General features: G+C 38.9%; 1 protein-coding gene across 2 annotated transcripts; it reads left to right on the top strand.

Moving 5' to 3' along the window:
* The first annotated feature begins 1067 nt into the window (after positions 1-1067).
* LOC121720216 (carcinoembryonic antigen-related cell adhesion molecule 20-like) lies at positions 1068-16426 on the top strand. 2 transcript variants are annotated; one of them, XM_042106187.1, is made up of 10 exons: positions 1074-1749; positions 2066-2395; positions 3983-4258; positions 7068-7316; positions 13668-13782; positions 13909-13937; positions 14050-14090; positions 14212-14278; positions 14456-14508; positions 15584-16426. In XM_042106187.1, the coding sequence occupies exons 1-10, from the start codon at positions 1695-1697 to the stop codon at positions 15614-15616; spliced, it is 1248 nt and encodes a 415-aa protein (XP_041962121.1). In that variant the 5' UTR covers positions 1074-1694; the 3' UTR covers positions 15617-16426. The 2 variants fall into 2 exon arrangements, with proteins under 2 accessions (XP_041962122.1, XP_041962121.1); XM_042106188.1 differs by lacking the exon at positions 7068-7316 and having other exon boundaries at positions 1068-1749.
* Positions 16427-22953: the final 6527 nt, after the last annotated feature.

The raw sequence follows: 22953 nt of genomic DNA on the forward strand, positions 1-22953 counted from the left end.
GCGTCATCAGCTTGCTTTATATGCACCTTTTGCTATTTCTTGGTCAGTGGCATAATGATTTTTAGAGGGTGTGTAAGATACCGATTTTTGGATCATGCGCCAGACCACACCTTATGTTGTTGTATGATAGATAGATAGATAGATAGATAGATACCGCTGTTGTTGCAGGCAGCTCACTGTGCCGGGATTAGTGTGTGCTTTACCTCACTGTGTGTTCACTGTGTGCTGAGTGTGTTTCACTAATTCACGGATTGGGATAAATGCAGAGACCAAATTTCCCTTACGGGATCAAAATATACTTACTTAGATAGATAGATATGAGATACTTTATTGATCCCCAAGGGATTATTCTAAGCCTTGTGTCACACTTTCCACCTGAATCCACCCTGAATCTTTTTCAACATGTATGTATGGTAGAGCCTGAAAGCAATTTTAACCATTTAGCAAACTGAAGAAAGAAACTATTTTCACATAATAGTGTCCCAATCTAACAAAACAACAAAACGTATTTAGTGCGTTCTTGTGATAGTTTTGATACTTTCAAGAGGGCTTTAAAGACTCTTACAGTACTGCAGTGTTTTTCAGCCACGGCACACTTTGGACACTTAAAATGTCCCACGGCACACTAACATCCTGTGTGAAGAAAAAATAAACATACCATAGCCTAAAATTTTAAATAATACACTACACAGATACGGCCTTATTATGGCCTCTATGCAAGACTTGCTCAATAAAACAAGCGCCCTCTGTTTCATTTGTAGGTGACTATATCTAATTTAATTGTTGTTATGAACTGGATATTTGATGATTCTGTGAATACTGGATATGGGGCCCCCGTTGTACAATGCCTGCATACCACACATAGTGCAATCATACAATCAATAAGAGCATGTGGTTATAAATTATTTGATGCAACAGTTGCTTTTTTGGACCAGTGAGTGACATTTGGGTAATTTTCTGCAGCACACCTGATGATCTCTCACGGCACACTAGTGTGCCCCGGCACAGTGGTTGAAAAACACTGCAGTACTGTTTGTTCACCTTGCATTTAATTAATTAATTCTCTTTCAGAGTTATGGTTGGTATGTTTATGGTGTTGTTAATTTAAAACTGATCATTTTGTCATTGTTGATATTTAATATTGTTGTTGGTATTATTGTTATTACTATGCTTAATTTAGGCTTTTCAACAATATTTTGTTTTATATTATTAACTGTAATGATTATGTTCATATTCTGTAAGGTGCTTTGGACAAAAGGGTCTGCAAAATACCATATCAATAACCATAAAGATGACAAAAACTACTGAATTCCATAATTCAAATTTGTTAGCTGGCTGTTTTTCATGTGAATATTTTTGAGTCTTTAACCACAAGATGTCAGTACATATTTGGTAATCATTTCTTACGCTCTCTGTTGTCTGGGATTTATGGGATGTTGACAGAGCAATTTTTTGAAGACCTTTGCCTCCATGATAGTGTAAGTGTTACCGTCCATGTACCTTATCTATAAGTGTGTTTCCCTCTTCCTGATGATGTTTTTTATGTCAAAAAACGTTGGCGTACTGTTGTCCATTTTGTTCTTGGAAGTCTGACGGTGACTACATGATTTTGTTTAGTTAGATAGGCTTATATGTAAATGTATAACAGAATCAGGGAAGACCAAGGATTAGTTACCTAATACTCAACTTCCTGAATGGATCTGCACATCTCATTGACGGTGTTTACTGTGTTATTTCTTTCAGCTGCTGGTAAGAGACAATGTTTTAATATTCAAAGTCTTAAGAAGAGAAAACATACATTTACAGTCAAAATGGTAATTCTGTGACATAATGTAAAGATGTCAAGAGAAGATAATTGATAAGCTATATATATTAAAAAATGTGTATACATCAGCATGCTTATATCACAGTATTGTTATGCTGTATATCCTTTTAAGGTTTAGGATTTAGGGTATGTTGTTGTTTCTAAAAACCTCCCTACTTGCGCACCGACTAATTATTGTCTAAGTCTTGAAGCTGCATTGCATCAAACATGATAGATTCATTCTTCCCTTTGTTCCCTCAGGCTTGTGTTCATGCCAAAATGAGTTACTGCTGGATGGGCCTCTGGATGGAGAAGTAGGAGGGAGTGTGGTGTTCACCCTCATCAACCCTCCATCTGCACCACCTACAAAAATCACCTGGACTTGTCCAAGCAATACAGTGATCATCACTTCACTTGGTGATACAGAGATGATACATCCTGAATATATTGGCAGAGTCTCTGTGAACAAAACCACGGCTTCACTGGATCTCAGGAGCCTGACTCTCCATGACACTGGGGAGTACACTGTGAACATCACTGTATCCAGCAGTGGTGTAGAACAATTTGGGAAAACCTCACTGGCAGTGTTCGGTAAGGGTCCTATCTCTCCCTTACCCTGGTTAAACTGATGAAATTTGTGAATGTGAAACTGATGAATGTAGCAATCCACAAACATTTACAAATGTATAGAGTGTCCCATTTACTTATCTGCACAACATTTGAGTAGAACATTATGAGCCCCTTAGACATTGTTCGGTCCCCAGCCCCTATATGTATCACTAGGCAGTACATATAGTTCAACATTGATTACAACATGTTTAAGTCACACAATCTTATGGTAACTGGGTGAAGCAGGCCTTTGATAAGCAAAACTAGATGTACCGCATAGCGGTACAAAATATGACCGCCGCGCAGCCCTGTACATCTATGCCGCGAAAATAAATCATATTAATAAATATGTCTCCATCTTGTACTCCATCCCCCACTCTTGAAACTTTTGTGTATGCTTGTTTGGAATGTGTGTTTGCGGGCCGCCCACAAAGTAGCCAAAATTTGTAGCATTGTTATAAAACCTTTAAAATCTCTAAACAATCACAAGTAGGGCAGTTCATCACAGTCCATCCATTGCAACTGGACTGATGAAAGGTACACCTGTAGGCTACATTGTAATGCTTTATGAATATTGGGTTCATATAAGGTAGGGTTTCTCAACGGGGGCGGTACCGCCCCCTGGGGGGCGTTCGTACTACCTAGGGGGGCGTTGGGAACGTCAGAGGTTTTTTTTTTTTTTTTACATTTTAAACTTTCATGGTTTTCACATATTTTTGGTGCAAAAATAGGCTTACCTGAAATAAATAGGCTATTTTCATTCATGGGTTTCTAACCCCTCCACCATCCCAGCTACATTTTACTGTTTATCTATGCTCAGTGGTCATACAGTGCAGTTCGGGCCTGCATACGCCCGGACTCACGTTCCCCAGCCCCAGCTATCGTCATCTCTATAGCCCGTTTTCCGCTCGCTGTTGTTCTGCAGCTGCTCTGAGCGTAGTGTCCACGAAAAAGACCGTTGCTAATCCGTTGGATTGTTACGGTGCATATGTTGTTCACGTGATGTGCACTTGATTTTTGTCCATGATAAAATGGCACGTCTTGTTGCCTACATTTAATGTGAAAAAAACAAAATCATTACAACCAATGCTGATGTGGTAGTGTTTTTTTTTTACCCAACCAGTCTCCTATTGCTTAGGGACATTTTCTTATAATTCCAGAAGAAACCAAAACAGCACAGAAATGGTCTCGTTTTTTTATTTAAGCAATATAGCATGAGTGTGAGTGGCCTAATAGCCCACCCAGAGGGTGATTTTTTTTTTTTTTTTTTTTAATTGTGTGTGTGTGTGGGGGGGGGGGGGGGCACCAGAGGATCAAAGTAAGGTCAGGGGGGCGTTTGCTCAAAAAAGGTTGAGAACCACTGATATAAGGTGTCATATAAGGAGTATGCAATCACTCACAGTTCTATATGTTTTATCATTGTGAAAGGGTCAATTTTGTGTCTTGTCTTTTTAATTCACGCAGAAATAATATCTTGCATTGTCCTTAAATCCTGATGGGCTTAACACTTTATAGCAGGTACAAGTTAATCAGACATGGTAACATATATTCTGTATGACCTTCTCACAGAGAGAATATCTACATCTCCTATCATAAGCACTGGGGGCACCCTCATAGCGGGCAACAGCTCTGTCAACTTGACCTGTGATGCCCAGGGCACCATCATCACCAGAGAGTGGACAAAGGATGGAACACCTCTGTTTCCTAGCAACAGCACCACCTTTTATGAGGATAACAGAACACTGTCCATCAGCCCAGTAGAGAAGGAGGACAATGGGCAGTACACATGCACAGTCAGTAATCCTGTCAGCTCTGTTAGTGAGAACCACAACCTTGTGGTCAAATGTGAGTATTTTTGAATTACTTGATTTGAGCTACTAACTCATTTGATATCAGTTATTGCATTTAATGGAATATATTTCATAGCCTGTCCACGCCCACCTAGACCTCCTTTCAGGGAGATATTAATCTGGAACATCAACATTTCTTTCAGACCCCATAACGGTCAGGCCAATCTGTGACGAAAACAATTTTAATCGAAAAAACGTGTACATTCATTTACAGCAGACATACGCACATTGTTTGACTGACTGCTGAATCTGTTTCTTGTCAGTTTCCCAATTGTGAATCCCCAGACTCAATTCATAAAGTGAATGAGTCTGTTTTTAACCAGGCTATATATACCATCGTGTGATAGAGGATCTATGTGGCACATTTGCAACACTTTAGTCCTGGGCCCAGTTTCCTGATAACAATGGACACACGCACTTACGAGGGTTTTGTTTGGTTTTCGTTTGTTTTTTCCGACTGTTTCCCGAACATGCTCGTAGCGTGAACGCGCGTGCACTGCTCTTAAGGCGCTCTTAAGGGGAGCTGTCCACGTTAATAGTTCTGAAATATCCTCTAATTTGATGGTGATGTCAGGTGACTGCACGTCACAGCTAGGCCTACCGCTTACACTTCGGATCTACACATTAATTCACATCAATATTATTATATTTCTCTAACTGGGGTAACTATACACAAATCCGGCGAAACACGGAAGTAAAGCAGCGCCGCCATTACTGCGTTGCCTTGCTGCTAAGGAAGTAGCGAAGTAATGTGTTGGTCCTGTAGGCGGCTGTAGCAGACGTTAGCTGTAGATGCGAAATCTTCTTCTTTTTCTTAATTTTTATTTAGTACGTATGCTGTCCAGTGATGCCAGGAAAAGCGTGTTGTGTGGTCGGCTGTTTTAACAACAGTAAGAATATACAGACCTAGAATTAAACCGTTTGTGAAATTCACAAACCTTTGTTGCACATTGAGTGCCCATGTTTACAGGCTTACGGATTACACAGAGTTCCTTGTCGAGCGGAGGACCAAGATGTGCGTTAAAAGTGGATGAAATACATACGATTAATAAAATAATCCTGAATACCTGTAAGAACATGTATTTAACTGCTACAAGTGGTCGTGGCTAATAGTTATTTGCAACTTCTGAAGCTTGTGATATTAGCAACACAGCTACTAATGATAGCATTCGGCTTATTGTTGTCATTAATTAATACATGTCTTAATACATTATGTTGTCAATAAATTACCTTCATTGGTAAGTTTTGGCCACTGCCTGACATCTACCCAATGTTCCCTTTCACCTGACATTTTTTCATGAGCAGGATCTCCTATTTGATATTCTCTGACAGGATGCTTTCATTGAAAAGCCATTAGAAGGCACTGGCAAGTGTCACACTGTCACACTCCGCAGGCACGCAGTAATGGCGGCAGGCAAGATGGCAGCGCCCATAAAGTTCGCGGCGGATTGGTGTATACAGAAACTCAGCAACAGCACCTGTTAAAGGAACCATATGTAAGATTGTGGCCAAAACTGGTACTGCAATCACTTTCAAATTACTTTAGAGCAGTGTATCCCCTCCCCCTCCCTCCTGACTCGAGGTTGCCAACCCAGATGCCGAAACACTACTGACTTTGTGCTTAGTAGATAGGTAGAGGGTGGCGCATCAGGCCAAAACACAACATGACATGACAAAACACAACATCAACATCAGTTGAGGGCTGCAACTTCACTTTTTAAATGACAATATCCTGGCCAGACTACTGTTGTCAGTGATATAAGTATTTGAAATGAACATGATTTCTTAATGTCTAGTGACATATCAGGGCCATTCTTCTCCCCCAAAACTACATGTGTCTCAGTGAACTCCTGCATGTAACTTCACACTACTGCACCCTAGTGGTGGCTCCATAAATGCAGGATACAACAAATATGGAAATAGAAAAACTTTGATATCTGCATGTTCGCATCCCAAGTAGGCTATATACCACACACAGACATAAATAATTGTAATTATTTAAAATTAGATTGTTGCACTGTTTATGTTTGTGTCACAAGACGAAGATAAGAAAGAGGTTGAGTAAGAAAGAGAGGAATGTAGGCAACATATAAGCCTAGGCTTAGATTTTGACGCAGGACAATTTAAACCACATGTTCCTATCTCTGCTTTTTCTTCATAGGCCTAATAATTAGATAGCCTACACTTACACAAAGATAATGGCAAACTATTCTGGCAACGTCTCATTTATAACTTGCATTTTTGTCTGTTTTTAAATCACATTATTATGCCCATTAAATGTATGCTGCACGCTAAAATCTAATTCATCACAAGTAAGTACAATAAAGAATGGCAACGTAGTTGGATGATTATATTCTATGTTGTAATTCCCCTGTATGTCCTCTTGGTGACCTCAGTGGGAAATACCTGTTAAGACGCTCTTAGCCAGTAATGAGAACTCTGGAGCACTTGTAGATCTACAAGTGTGTTTTCACGACGCTCTTAAGTTACGATGGTTTCGGGAAACAGTCGGCAAATGTTAAGACGTTCATAAGAGGGACTTTACGACGCTTAGGCTTACGATGCTTTCGGAAAACGGGCCCAGGTCTCTTCCCAATGAAGTGTGGCACTTTATACAAATATATATAAACTAGTGGTGCAGTGTTGTACTGTATGTGCAGTACATCAAACATAGTCTGTATTTTAAATATTAGAGCTGGTGGACGATGGTTACAAATGTATATAATATCCAATACAGTAACTTTATTTATTTTAATTATACCTGCTTGTATTCCTAATGTGCTATTGATCATGTCTTTTTTTAGATGGGCCAGAGGAGATTGTTATTATTGGCACAAAAGCAGTAGATACTGGCAATTTCATTCATTTGACCTGTCTTGCTAAGTCCATTCCTGAGAGCATCTACACTTGGGCTTTTAATGGGACAGAAATATCCGGAGCTTCATACATTAAAGAGCAGAGTGGACATGAAGACAGTGGGAAGTACACCTGCACTGCTAGGAACAGCATCACCAATCTCAGTCAAAATACATATGTCGATGTGTCAGTCACAGGTAAAGTCTGTTAGGGCCTCTCCAAAGCTTAAACTTGACACCTAGATTACACTCCCTTGCTAGGTCTGGAACCAACCAAGTTAAGATCATAAATGCCTTATTCCAAACGAAATAGGTCTTTCTTTGTCTTTTAATAGAAGATGAAACGCAAACTTTGTATACTCATACAATACATGAAAATGAAAACCATGTGATTTCCACATAAGCATAAAGTAAAATGTAACAAATAGATCTTTGACAAACCTCTTTGGTGAACTAAGATTTCTAAGATGCCAAAAGGTAAGCAACTAAGTTAAGGCCATGTGTGCTGTTTTACCTCCGGGTATCCCATATAATGCTAAATGAATAATTTATTCAAGAATATATCATATACTGTAGGCTATACGAATTCAAGTTGTCTCTATAAATAGGATAGAGTTTGACAAAGGTAGTTGGTTAGCATGATTGGTTGATTGGATGATTAATGGATATCAACACAGAACATAGCTGTGTCTTTAGGTTAAAACAGGTATTTTTCACATCATGTTGCTTTTTTTAGCTCATTGTTGTAACTATTTTCATTGAATTCCAAGACAGCCCCAATAACGTTTGCTAGTAGTACAGACCAATTGATAGCTTATTGAATCGCTTATTTTGCAGTATATATTTTTAAGGAATTAATATTGCTTTGTAGAAATCCGCTTTCACTTTGATTTTTGGGATTTTTATAAATTATTCTATAAAGACCAAATTAAATGGACCAAGATTCCAATTATAAAAGTAGTAAAAGGGGAAATATCCAAATGGGGTGAATACTTACACTGTATCTGAATTGATTGTACTGCTTTGAAATTAACTATCTGAACGTCTCCCAGATTCTTTTTTTACTCTCATATTGTGTCTAAAATTATATATTGTATTCTGCTACAGTGTTTCCCCTAGAAATTTTTCCAGCAGTGGTGCTATTACTTGGGGGGGGGGGGGTTGTTGCGCTTTTTTTTTAATTATTTTTTTATTTATTTATTTATTATTTTTTTTTTTTTTATATCATACCTTCGTGTTTCTTTTGTGGACATGTTCAGCTTTCTTTTACATTATTGGTTAAAAATTATAGAAGAAAAATGAAATGGCACAACCCAGAAAAAGATTATTTACAATTTATTTAAATTTGTCTTAATGGCAAAGGCCACACCCAATCTGCGAGCACTTAATTTTTCTGGGCTTTTCAAAGAACATCTCTAAGGCTCTTTGGTAATTGAATTTAATTGTTGGGGGCCATTAATGCTGACACGCATGCACGTAGCCAGATGCTCTCCTTGTAGTCTATTTCTCAGTCCCAAAACAACAAACCCACGTATAAAAAAGTAAATACTCACTTTTCTTCTACATCACTCCCACAGTTACCATACAACTCACTCACAATTAACTCGAAAAGGACCTAGGCTACTTGATTGAAGTGCGACCGTTCGTCTCACCGTCAAGAGAACGCTGAAGTTATGAGAACACGTCTTTCTGATAAGAGAATGTAGGCTCCTATGTCTAATGCCGCAAACGTAGAAAAGGTCTGTTTGTGATAGCCTATTATAGCTAAGTGGACAGAATTTAGGCTATACGTATATGCCAACATATGCTCATATTTCCTTTAACTATCAGAAAGTTTAAACAGGCCTAGACTGTTCGCCTAGCTTTCCCATGCAAACATTACATGTAGCCCTACGCTAACGTTACAAGTCTAGGCTACAATTAACGTTAAGACCATACACCTTGTAGCACATTGGTTTACTCTATTGCATTACTTACGTTTTAATAATTTGTCGTTGAATGTTGATGGATTGTGCTCCTGCCAAGATGAGTTACTGCTGGATGGGCCTCTGAATAGCACAGTTGGAGGGAATGTGGTGTTCACCCTCATCAACCCTCCATCTACACCACCTTCAAGAATCACCTGGACTTCTCCAAGCAAAACAGAGATCATCACTACAGTTGATGATGCAGAGAAGATACATCCTGATTATACTGGTAGAGTCTCTCTGAACAAAGCCACAGCATCACTGGAGCTCAGCAACCTGACTCCCAATGACACTGGGGAGTACACTCTGAGCATCTCCGTGAATAGTGTACCTCAACAGGCGAAAACATCACTGACAGTGTTTGGTATGTACTTTTCCACACAAAGTGTATAATTATGCTACATAAGCTGTAATGTAGTGTTGTCACAATACCAAAATTATTGTTTTGATACCGATACCAAGTCAAGAATTCGATACTTTCCCGATCAGTGTTTCCCCTAGAAATTTTTCCAGCAGCGGTGCTATTACTTGGGGGGGGGGGGGGGGGGGGGGGGTTGTTGCGCTTTTTTTTTAATTATTTTTTTATTTATTTATTTATTATTTTTTTTTTTTTTATATCATACCTTCGTGTTTCTTTTGTGGACATGTTCAGCTTTCTTTTACATTATTGGTTAAAAATTATAGAAGAAAAATGAAATGGCACAACCCAGAAAAAGATTATTTACAATTTATTTAAATTTGTCTTAATGGCAAAGGCCACACCCAATCTGCGAGCACTTAATTTTTCTGGGCTTTTCAAAGAACATCTCTAAGGCTCTTTGGTAATTGAATTTAATTGTTGGGGGCCATTAATGCTGACACGCATGCACGTAGCCAGATGCTCTCCTTGTAGTCTATTTCTCAGTCCCAAAACAACAAACCCACGTATAAAAAAGTAAATACTCACTTTTCTTCTACATCACTCCCACAGTTACCATACAACTCACTCACAATTAACTCGAAAAGGACCTAGGCTACTTGATTGAAGTGCGACCGTTCGTCTCACCGTCAAGAGAACGCTGAAGTTATGAGAACACGTCTTTCTGATAAGAGAATGTAGGCTCCTATGTCTAATGCCGCAAACGTAGAAAAGGTCTGTTTGTGATAGCCTATTATAGCTAAGTGGACAGAATTTAGGCTATACGTATATGCCAACATATGCTCATATTTCCTTTAACTATCAGAAAGTTTAAACAGGCCTAGACTGTTCGCCTAGCTTTCCCATGCAAACATTACATGTAGCCCTACGCTAACGTTACAAGTCTAGGCTACAATTAACGTTAAGACCATACACCTTGTAGCACATTGGTTTACTCTATTGCATTACTTACGTTTTAATAATTTGTCGTTGAATGTTGATGGATTGTGCTCCTGCCAAGATGAGTTACTGCTGGATGGGCCTCTGAATAGCACAGTTGGAGGGAATGTGGTGTTCACCCTCATCAACCCTCCATCTACACCACCTTCAAGAATCACCTGGACTTCTCCAAGCAAAACAGAGATCATCACTACAGTTGATGATGCAGAGAAGATACATCCTGATTATACTGGTAGAGTCTCTCTGAACAAAGCCACAGCATCACTGGAGCTCAGCAACCTGACTCCCAATGACACTGGGGAGTACACTCTGAGCATCTCCGTGAATAGTGTACCTCAACAGGCGAAAACATCACTGACAGTGTTTGGTATGTACTTTTCCACACAAAGTGTATAATTATGCTACATAAGCTGTAATGTAGTGTTGTCACAATACCAAAATTATTGTTTTGATACCGATACCAAGTCAAGAATTCGATACTTTCCCGATCAGTGTTTCCCCTAGAAATTTTTCCAGCAGCGGTGCTATTACTTGGGGGGGGGGGGGGGGGGGGGGTTGTTGCGCTTTTTTTTTAATTATTTTTTTATTTATTTATTTATTATTATTATTTTTTTTATATCATACCTTCGTGTTTCTTTTGTGGACATGTTCAGCTTTCTTTTACATTATTGGTTAAAAATTATAGAAGAAAAATGAAATGGCACAACCCAGAAAAAGATTATTTACAATTTATTTAAATTTGTCTTAATGGCAAAGGCCACACCCAATCTGCGAGCACTTAATTTTTCTGGGCTTTTCAAAGAACATCTCTAAGGCTCTTTGGTAATTGAATTTAATTGTTGGGGGCCATTAATGCTGACACGCATGCACGTAGCCAGATGCTCTCCTTGTAGTCTATTTCTCAGTCCCAAAACAACAAACCCACGTATAAAAAAGTAAATACTCACTTTTCTTCTACATCACTCCCACAGTTACCATACAACTCACTCACAATTAACTCGAAAAGGACCTAGGCTACTTGATTGAAGTGCGACCGTTCGTCTCACCGTCAAGAGAACGCTGAAGTTATGAGAACACGTCTTTCTGATAAGAGAATGTAGGCTCCTATGTCTAATGCCGCAAACGTAGAAAAGGTCTGTTTGTGATAGCCTATTATAGCTAAGTGGACAGAATTTAGGCTATACGTATATGCCAACATATGCTCATATTTCCTTTAACTATCAGAAAGTTTAAACAGGCCTAGACTGTTCGCCTAGCTTTCCCATGCAAACATTACATGTAGCCCTACGCTAACGTTACAAGTCTAGGCTACAATTAACGTTAAGACCATACACCTTGTAGCACATTGGTTTACTCTATTGCATTACTTACGTTTTAATAATTTGTCGTTGAATGTTGATGGATTGTGCTCCTGCCAAGATGAGGTACTGCTGGATGGGCCTCTGAATAGCACAGTTGGAGGGAATGTGGTGTTCACCCTCATCAACCCTCCATCTACACCACCTTCAAGAATCACCTGGACTTCTCCAAGCAAAACAGAGATCATCACTACACTTGATGATTTAGAGAAGATACATCCTGATTATACTGGTAGAATCTCTCTGAACAAAGCCACAGCATCACTGGAGCTCAGCAACCTGACTCCCAATGACACTGGGGAGTACACTCTGAGCATCTCCATAAATAGTGTACCTCAACAGGCGAAAACATCACTGACAGTGTTTGGTATGTACTTTTCCACACAAAGTGTATAATTATGCTACATAAGCTGTAATGTAGTGTTGTCACAATACCAAAATTATTGTTTTGATACCGATACCAAGTCAAGAATTCGATACTTTCCCGATCAGTGTTTCCCCTAGAAATTTTTCCAGCACCGGTGCTATTACTTGGGGGGGGGGGGGGGGGGGGGGGGGGGTTGTTGCGCTTTTTTTAAAATTATTTTTTTATTTATTTATTTATTATTATTTTTTTTTTTATATCATACCTTCGTGTTTCTTTTGTGGACATGTTCAGCTTTCTTTTACATTATTGGTTAAAAATTATAGAAGAAAAATGAAATGGCACAACCCAGAAAAAGATTATTTACAATTTATTTAAATTTGTCTTAATGGCAAAGGCCACACCCAATCTGCGAGCACTTAATTTTTCTGGGCTTTTCAAAGAACATCTCTAAGGCTCTTTGGTAATTGAATTTAATTGTTGGGGGCCATTAATGCTGACACGCATGCACGTAGCCAGATGCTCTCCTTGTAGTCTATTTCTCAGTCCCAAAACAACAAACCCACGTATAAAAAAGTAAATACTCACTTTTCTTCTACATCACTCCCACAGTTACCATACAACTCACTCACAATTAACTCGAAAAGGACCTAGGCTACTTGATTGAAGTGCGACCGTTCGTCTCACCGTCAAGAGAACGCTGAAGTTATGAGAACACGTCTTTCTGATAAGAGAATGTAGGCTCCTATGTCTAATGCCGCAAACGTAGAAAAGGTCTGTTTGTGATAGCCTATTATAGCTAAGTGGACAGAATTTAGGCTATACGTATATGCCAACATATGCTCATATTTCCTTTAACTATCAGAAAGTTTAAACAGGCCTAGACTGTTCGCCTAGCTTTCCCATGCAAACATTACATGTAGCCCTACGCTAACGTTACAAGTCTAGGCTACAATTAACGTTAAGACCATACACCTTGTAGCACATTGGTTTACTCTATTGCATTACTTACGTTTTAATAATTTGTCGTTGAATGTTGATGGATTGTGCTCCTGCCAAGATGAGTTACTGCTGGATGGGCCTCTGAATAGCACAGTTGGAGGGAATGTGGTGTTCACCCTCATCAACCCTCCATCTACACCACCTTCAAGAATCACCTGGACTTCTCCAAGCAAAACAGAGATCATCACTACACTTGATGATGCAGAGAAGATACATCCTGATTATACTGGTAGAGTCTCTCTGAACAAAGCCACAGCATCACTGGAGCTCAGCAACCTGACTCCCAATGACACTGGGGAGTACACTCTGAGCATCTCCATGAATAGTGTACCTCAACAGGCGAAAACATCACTGACAGTGTTTGGTATGTACTTTTCCACACAAAGTGTATAATTATGCTACATAAGCTGTAATGTAGTGTTGTCACAATACCAAAATTATTGTTTTGATACCGATACCAAGTCAAGAATTCGATACTTTCCCGAATCTTATGCCTCACAGATCAGAAGGAAGTGAATAGCTTGTCCGCTGGAGCCATAGCTGGAATAGCAGTGGCATGTTTGGTTTTTGGTTTGGCAGTTGGGGCTGGAGGTTCTTTCTTTGCAATGAGAAAAAGGTGAGTAAGGGTGAGAGTTGGCCCAAGTAATTGCACTTAATTTCAAAGAGAATATCTAAAGATTGTTTTGTCTATCTCTCTTTCTCTCTCTCTCTCATGTGTGTGTGTGTGTGTGTATGTGGGTAGGAATGTCTCTGGAAATTCCAGAAAAAAAGGTTTGCATTTCTTTTTTCTAGTCTTTTCTCCCTAGTCTAATAGGTCAAATACAATGCAGACTTGTACATGTAATCCAAGTGAAACTAGTAACTCTTGTCATTTTTTGCTCAGATGCCCAGGACAGTCCATTTGCCCCCCCGTCCACAAGTAATGTAAGTAAACAGTAAACACTACACTATCAAATCTTTGTGATTTCCAATCAATGATTTTATTACAATCATGCATTGTTATGTGGATTAGGTTTAAAATGTCATCTCTTACTTTACCCAATAGGATGCTGCTTCGCATGTCTATGTAAACAGTAGAGTAGCTCAAGAATTAAACATGAGGACAAATTCAGGTATTTCAAAATATTTTAAGGCTGTCAAGCAATACAGTAAAAGAGTTGCAAAAGATTTGTCCATATTTTCTGTATTTTATTTTTTGTTTATTTTGGTTTAGTCATATCAAATAAACATACAAGTTAAAATAAATGTATGCCATTTCAGTGAAGTGATGCCATCTTCTGTTGTTTCAGGCACTGTTGCTCCAAATGATCATATTTATGACAGACGTTTGTCTTACAAATCTGTGAGTAAACACCACATTTCAGCATACTGCACTTTTTAGCGTCTGTGTACTTTTGTGTTCATTCATTATTCTTTTTTGGAAGTAAAATGGAAAATGGAAAAACAAGTGGTATATGACTTTTTGAAGTTCTATAGTCACTTGCTAAGTGAAAAGTATCCTGTATTTTCAGCTATTTCAGGGATTAGGCTACAAAGACAATGTGGTCCGTGTACTTTTGTGTTCATTCATTATTCTATTTTGGAAGGAAAATGGAAAAACAAGTGATATGTGGACCTATATGACTTTTTGAAGTTATAGTCACTGGCTAAATGAAAATGATCCTGTATTTTCTCCTATTTCAGGGATTAGGCTACAAACACAATGTTGACTTAATGAATGGATAATGTGGCTACACCAGCGTCAGTGAAGTGTTCCGTTCTCAACGCATATGCTGCAGCACTTAGCTTGATAGTGGCGCGTAGGCCTACCTTTGTAAAAAACAAACAAACAAAAATAATAGTCTTTTTGGCGTCGCAAACGGGACACTTCAGTTTTGTGCCTGGTGTAGCCCCCTATAACAACGTTATTTGGACAGTAGGCTACCTAAAAGGTCTGATCTAGATTTTTATTAAACAATGGTTCCTTTGGTCACCTGTCGGTCATATATTTTCATTGGGCTGGACCAGTCTAGAGATGTTTAAACACAGAATACGCTCGGAGTTGGCCGTAGGCTAATAGCCTACTTCTGTTTGCTGACGAAACGTCAAGTTCCAACTGCGCATCATGAGATAGCCATTCATTAAGTCAACATTGTCTTTGTAATCCCTGAAATAGGTCAAAATACAACATCATTTTCACTTAGCAAGTGACTATAGAACTTCAAAAAGTCATATACCACTTCCATTCCATTTCCCATTTCACTTCCAAATGAATGATAGCAAAAGTACACGGATCTTTTAGTAATGCATTTGACAATAGTATGGACCAATTGAAATCAAATGGAGCAGTAATCATAGGATCACCTACAGTACAATTTAAAAGATGTGCTTTTTTGATTGAGTTCTAAAATGTATCTTTTCTTTGTTTTCCCTTAAAGGATCCAATTGACGAGCCTTTGTATGTAAACTAGTATAATATGACCACTTCATGGACTAGCCACATACCACGTGAAAAAAATAAAGAATGCTTCCCAAGTCCTTCCCCTTTTCCTGCAACTCCTTTTAAACTGAACATTTAATTGTAATTGAGAAATATTCACAGATTTTCTTTTTCTATTGAGTGTCTTATGTTCTTTCATATTTATTTACACAAAGAACGTTTGTCTGCCCCTCCCACACATCCAGGAAATGATAATAAAATGGAATGACAGTCAAAGGTAGGCTACTGGGCAATGAAATGAGTGTACGGGTTGATTATTATCTAAAATTAGACCATTAGTTTCTTCTATGATATGAATTGGATTGGACTGGATATTTTTAATGTCCCTGAGGGGTAATTTGGTTCATAGAAAACGATATGAGATAGTATTTAGGACATAACACACATATTCAAAATGTAAAATCACATAGACTTGTGGAAGATTGTAATATGTTCCAATTTAAATGTAAACATAAGCAATGATAAACAAATGCAAGTTGATCTATAATTTGTTAAGAAACCCAACAGCTGATGGGACAAATGATGTTAGGTATCTGTTAGACCTGGCCCGCTTACCTCCTCCCTGATGGCAGGAGGCAAAACTCTGAGTGGAGTGGGTGGTTGGTGTTTGCCAAAATGGCCAGTGTGGCTCTGCCTGCCCAATGCTGTCCAGGTTAGTGCTAGTGATCTTCTGGCAGAGAGTAACAATTTTACAGAGTCTAATTTTGTTTGTCACTCAGTTGCCAAACCAGCATATCATATCAAGTCAAAACTGATTCAATAAAAGAAGAGTAAAACATTTTGAGAAGTGTCAACATTGAATCTCTTCAGCTTCCTCTAAAAGAACTGTCTCTGATGGGCCTTTCTGAATAAGGAGTTAATTGTGGCATCAAAGGTCAGTGTATCATCTAAGATCAGGGGTGAAAGTAAGCCGGTACTGGCCGGTACAGAGTACCACTAAAATATTTGGAGAGGGTACGCCGTACCGGAAAGAAAACTATACTGTCTCTGAAAAATATAGCACTTTCAGCATGACAACACAACTGCTAACGTCAAATTACCAGAAGCAACACGTTTCCCCCAAAATATATTCATATACATCGTTCTGTATCTGAATTGTGTCTAAACCTCCCGTGCAGCTGGACAGACAACGAGCAAGCTAGCGCGCGTACAGTAGCCTACAGTAATTGCGCCAACGTGCACTGGTATCCAAAGTGTTTTAGCAGACGGACGTTTCTTGGAAAGTCTCCCAAATAAAAAAAACATACAGGCTAAAGAAAAATATGTTGATGTTTCAATAGCCTATTCTGGTTTTATGTGTGCAGTGTTTCGCTGGAGAGACAGGAGACAGACAGTGCGTGTACGGCTTAACCAGATCTTGCGCAGCAATAATGAAAGTGTTTTAGCGGACAGAAGTATGTTGCAGTCTCCCAAATAAAAAGGCATGACTCAAAGAAACGTGTTTCATGATATACAGTAGCCTATATAAAAAAAAAATTGATTGGAAGTGGGAGCGAGCAGAGTAACTAGGTTAAATAAATAAATAAATGTTGAAATGAAGTGTTTGCAATTTATTCATAATCAAAAACAGATGCAGGTGGGTTAAAGAGTAATACTAGAGTGATAAGAAGTCCTAGTGAATGCTTGATAAGTAGACTATAATACAGTAAATAAACAAATAAATAAATAATAAATAATTAGGCTAAGTGAAATTTTCGGCGTGCGCTCTGGGCGCGCATTATAACTCTATATCATAGTACCACCAAGAAATAAAAACTACTTTCACCCCTGTCTAAGATGGTGCCCAACTGCTTGTATTGGCTTACTGTCTCCAGACAGATATGTCAAAGAACAATAGTGCTACCCCCTGTTGTGCACCAGTGGTACTTACCAGCCTCAGAGAAGCAGTCTTTGTGTGAGGTAACCTGTTATCCCAGACACCAGGAGTGAGTCCAACTTCATCACTGTCAGCTTGTCTCTCTGTAAGGTGGGTTGGATAGTTAAAGGTGCTAGAGAAATCTTACTGCAGTATTGCCCTTGCCCAAATGAGAGTACACCCTACGCAGCAAATATGATGGTATCTTCCACTTATTGTGGTACTGCAGTGGGAGGAAACAACAACTAATTTCTCAACTCAAAGTTGTCAATTATTGTATATTATTAAAAATATTTGTTTAGTGTTTTAATGAAAAATGTAGTTACTAATTGGAGCAGAGACACACATGGCTGTGTGTTGCATGATCGTGGGTCTACATCGTAGAAACAAATGCACATGTCAGAGTCCATACTGCGATAAAGTATATGGTAGGAGCAGGCTTCACTCAGTTTGAGAGTGCTTGGCCAAACTTAAATGTTAACTCAGAGTCCATACTGCACCAAGTGGTGTTCATTGCAGAATACTGGGGACCCTATAGACCTATAAGACTGGACATGTGACGCATGAAACAATCCACACTAGACTTTCTAATTTCTCTCTGGCTTGATCATGACTCCACCAATGTACGTTTCCACAAGAGTTCCATCTAGTGGCATGATACAGTTATTAAATTCAATTCATAAGGTTGCCCTTCGTGGAAGAAAGACCAAGAAAGGCTTTAGCTCGGATGGTCAAGCAACGGACACCAGAGAGCTAAAGAAATAAACAAATAAACAGAAATACTTTGACATAATTCATTGACATAATTGTACGCCTCACATGATGGAGGAAGGTTTTCAGGGGTGAGTTTTACACAAGCTCCAACAATGGCAACTCCCTTAAAATTGTTAAGTTGTTTAGCCAGTACGATAGTGTACTCGTTGTGGATAATGTGAAGGACCAGAAAATAGGTGAGAAGAAAGTTTCAATACTCTCAAACAGAGCATTTGTATGTATAAGAGGTGGGTCACCAAAACGCCCTAAGAGTGTCACTGAATAGACAGAAGCCACTGGGACTTGCATCCCCACAGTCCCCCCAGGACAGCAACGGCAGAGGAGGGTCCCTGCAAAGTACAGACAAAGTACTGATGCAATTACAAAGAACCATTCCTTCCAGTCAGTAGAAGACTACTATAGAGGGAATGAGTATTCATTCATAGATGTTCTTTCTCAGGAACTACATAGAAGATTTAGGAGAGACGGTTAGTCCAGTTAAATACTTTCAAAACAACCAGAGAGGTAAAGATGGGTCCTGACTCTCATGAGGCCATTTAGACATTGTGTAAATTCTATGGAAGAAGTTAACAACAGGACTCAACTCTCTTTCCCAAGCACATCCAACTGAAAGGGGATGATCAGACGGTACAGTACCAAGCCTATTACATATTATTGTTGCACTACAGGTGGATCTAAAAAAAAATAGAATATCGTGGAAAAGTACATATTTACCCCCCTAATTTAGTTCAAAAAGTGGATCTTTCATATATTCTAGATTCATTAGATATAAAGTGAAATATTTCATGCCATTTTTTCTGGTTGTAATCTTGATGATTATGGCTTATAATTCATGAAAAACAAAAATGAGTATCTCCAAATATTACAATAAAGAGGTTATAATAAAGAAATGTCGGTTTCCTGAGCTCTTAGTCTGGTTAAGTAAACACAACCACAATCATGGGAAAGACTGCAGACTTGATCGTTGTCCAGAAGACACTAATTGACACCCTCCACTAGCAGGGTAAGCCACAGGAGGTTAGCAGGGTGCTGTATGAAAGCATATTCATGGAAAGTTGACTGGAATGGAAAAGTGTGTGCAAGCAGCAGCCTTGAGAGAATTAAGCAAAGTCGATGCAGAAATTTCACAAGGAGTGGACTGAGGCTGGAGTCTGCATCAAGAGCCACCATGCACAGACGTGTCCAGGACATGGGCTACAAGTGGCATATTCCTACTGTAGTGTCAAGCCACTGGTTCTTACCTGGGCTAGGAAGAGACAGAACTGGACCTTTGCTCAGTGGTCCAAACTCTTCTTTTCACATAAAAAAACAGAATTTGCATTTCATTTTGATATCAGGGTCCAATCAATGTCCCAAGAGTCTGGAGGAAAGGTGGAGAGGCACAGAATCTGAGTTGCTTGATGTCCAGTTTGATGTTTCCACAGTCAGTGATGATTTGTGGTGCCATGTCATTTGCTGGTGTTGGTCCACTGTGTTTTATCAAGTCCAGAGTTAATGTAGCCTTCTACCAGGAGATTTTAATTTCTTTTCAAAAGGTCAACATTTCTGTATTATAACCTCCTTATTCTAATATTTTGAGATACTCATTTTTTGTTTTCATGAAACCATAATGAAGATTACAACAACAAATGGCTTGATATGCTTCACTTTATATCTAATGAATCTAGAATATATGAAAGATCCACTTTTTGAACCCACATGCAACAGGAGGGCCTTAATACATCTGGGCCCAGGGGCCCGAAAGTTCATAATCCGTCCATGGCTGTCAGTAGCGTGAATACCCAACCAAAGAACCAAAAGCAACAGAAACAAAAATCACAGAAAAAATAACCTTTGTTGGCTAAAAACAGCGTCACTTACAGAACAGCCTTCATGAGCATTTAACTGGGGCTATCAAAAGCTTGTCAACAATATCGCAAAAGATACCGGTACAATTCTCACAAAACTTGTTGGAAAGGTGTAGCACTGTCTAAGGAAACCCCATTCATTTGTGAAGCTGATCAAACTTAAAGGTAACTTTGAAGAATTTTCCGTATTGTAGCCTATTTTCTTGCAATGATGGCGAAAGTGAATAGTGTCCTTTCATTTGAATTTGTGCGTGCCTGTGTCATTCATTTCTTTCACATGTCTTACAACATAAATAATGCATTCATATGCTAGTAGTAATGTCAGAAATGAACCGGTTTATAAGCCTCTTAGAAATGGCTGTTGCATCTTGCATGTTACATTTAGAAGCGAACTCAATCGCGCATCCATGCAGGCAAAACGTAGCACTCAAATGTGGCGATGGCACAAAAGTTGAAAAAACTTTTACAATGGCGTTGATAGCCTACAGTTAATGTGAATCGCGGACATTAACCAAAGAAAGGAATTTCCACCTCCATTTACCAAATAAAGGCTATGTTTCTGCATTTTAACACAAAACGTAATTTCTGTCAGAAACCAGCCTATAATGCATAGGGTAACTTGAGGTGAGTCAGACAGAAGAGGGACCTGTCTTAGTAGCCTATATTGAATCCCATCCCTTTCAAACAACCTTAAAATTGTGTGATTAGCCGCCAGAATAATAAAATCAAAATACAAAATATGACTGGGCTAGGTCCAAACCTATGAGTAAGCATTCAGTGTAATATAGAGGTTATCAAAGATACTCTAGTTTGTATTCTCTTTTAAAATATACATTTTGGAGACAAATGGAGTCATACCACAGGTCTATATCCACGGATGGATTATTGAATGGGCCTACTGGGCCCAAGAGCTCAGGGGGCCCTGAAGCCTAAGACTGTGTGAAGTTGCTTCTCCGCCCTTCTCTTCTATTTCCACAAAACTCACGTCGTCATAATATAAAGGGTCTTTTTTTTTTTTTTTTTTTAAGTCTTCCGGGGAAGTATGCCCCCGGGCCCCCCTATCTTAACAGGGGAGTTTTTTTTTTGCATCTATGCCCAGGGGTTCATAATTCATCCGTGCCTATGTCCGTCAAAAGTTTGGTATATCCTAATTGACTGAATGACTTGTTTGTGATTTTAATAATATTTTTGCATGGCAGGAAATGTATCGAAATTCTGTTATTGAAATTCACACCGCACCACAGATTTGGTCCCCCCCAATGTTGACATCATGGCTACGGCCTTGCCACATATGCTAAGATCTTGGTTCTGTAGAATTTTGGGCACGGTTTCATGATCCTCAAAGCCTTCTGACCATTTTGATACATTTTTAGCATTTTTTGTCAGCATTCCAGTCTGGAGAAAATCAACCTTATATCAGGTGTGCGCCTGTTATTTATTCTGCTGCTGTTGGCTATGAGTCTGACAGAGGGAATGCCTCATTTTGCGCCCATAGACATGAACTATGACGAAGTGTCTTGCTCCGTCTATGTACAATCTTTGGTTCTAGCTAGTGGATGTTTGAGGAGACAGCAGGTCCTGGAATTCGGGTTGCAGGAGATGAGTACTGTCAGACAGAATGGATTCTGCCTTCTTTAGCACCTACAGTACGCCCATTTGCCTGCAAGAAGGTGTAGGATCACTGGAGAGTTGGCTATCAGCGTCCAATAAAACATAAGCATACAGTCATGGGTCTAGGATGTAACTGAGACCTTCATCCTGCTTTGGCATGATAATTATCTGCTGTAGGAACCCCTGTGTGTGTTCTGTGGTGGATTTCTATGACTTAAAGCAGGGGTCCCCAACCTTTTATGTAAAAAAATGTACAATGTCTTAAAAATGATTATTATAAGATTAAAATATTTGTACAACAATGTTAAGCTTTAATACATCCTTATGTTATAAACTATGTAACCTGTGTAGCCTACACTGTGTAAAATGTGTATAAAAAAACATATAATTGTTTGAACGCATCATAGGTTATGCCACATCCTTGCGGCCCTTTGACTCTGCCGTGGCTTGAGTGGACAAGCAAGCGATGGTGTCAAACTCCCTAAAAAGTAAAACAGATCAATTTAATAATCAATTAAATGCTTGGACGAATGTTTGCCTGGTTTGCGAACCAATCAAATCATATTTCATTGTGTTTTAATTCCTATTGATATGTTCCAAAAAGAAGTGTTTAGTTCAGGGGGTTGGCAACCTTTACTTTCAAAAGAGCTATTTTTGACCAAAAATTGTAAAACTAACTTCCTACTTTTTTTAAATACAAGGAGTCTTCAGCCTATTGATCTGAATTAGCTTATCAACATCACCTGAATCAAGGGTTAGTGTGACGGTCGGACCAGCCGCCGCACAGAACGACGAAGAAGTGGCAAATGTTTAGTCTTGCACTTTCGTTTAGCCTACTCTCCACACACACACACACACACACACATAGTTAATTAGTTGTCTTTGTTCATGCACATTTGAAATATTACCCGGTTACATTGTCATTCATTAAGTTTTTGTATCATTCAGTTACAATAACATTCACAATCTATGCTACAGTACCTGTCCAAAACACACAACTCGTTTACTTTCGTTACTTTCGCAAATACGTTTTTATTTTTTAAATTGAATGACAGGCCAGAACTTAATATAATCAAACAGTTGAGTGGTCCAAAATAAGAGTGCTGTGAATAAGTTGATTCTAAATTATTCTTATCCATCATTTCCCTTTGGCCTTGCTCAAACTGTTGTTCCACATTATAATAGGCTAGTAGCAATCATAATAATAATCATAACAATATA

The sequence above is a fragment of the Alosa sapidissima genome, chromosome 10 (assembly GCF_018492685.1).
Source record: "Alosa sapidissima isolate fAloSap1 chromosome 10, fAloSap1.pri, whole genome shotgun sequence".
In the NCBI taxonomy this organism is placed as follows: Eukaryota; Metazoa; Chordata; class Actinopteri; order Clupeiformes; family Clupeidae; genus Alosa; species Alosa sapidissima.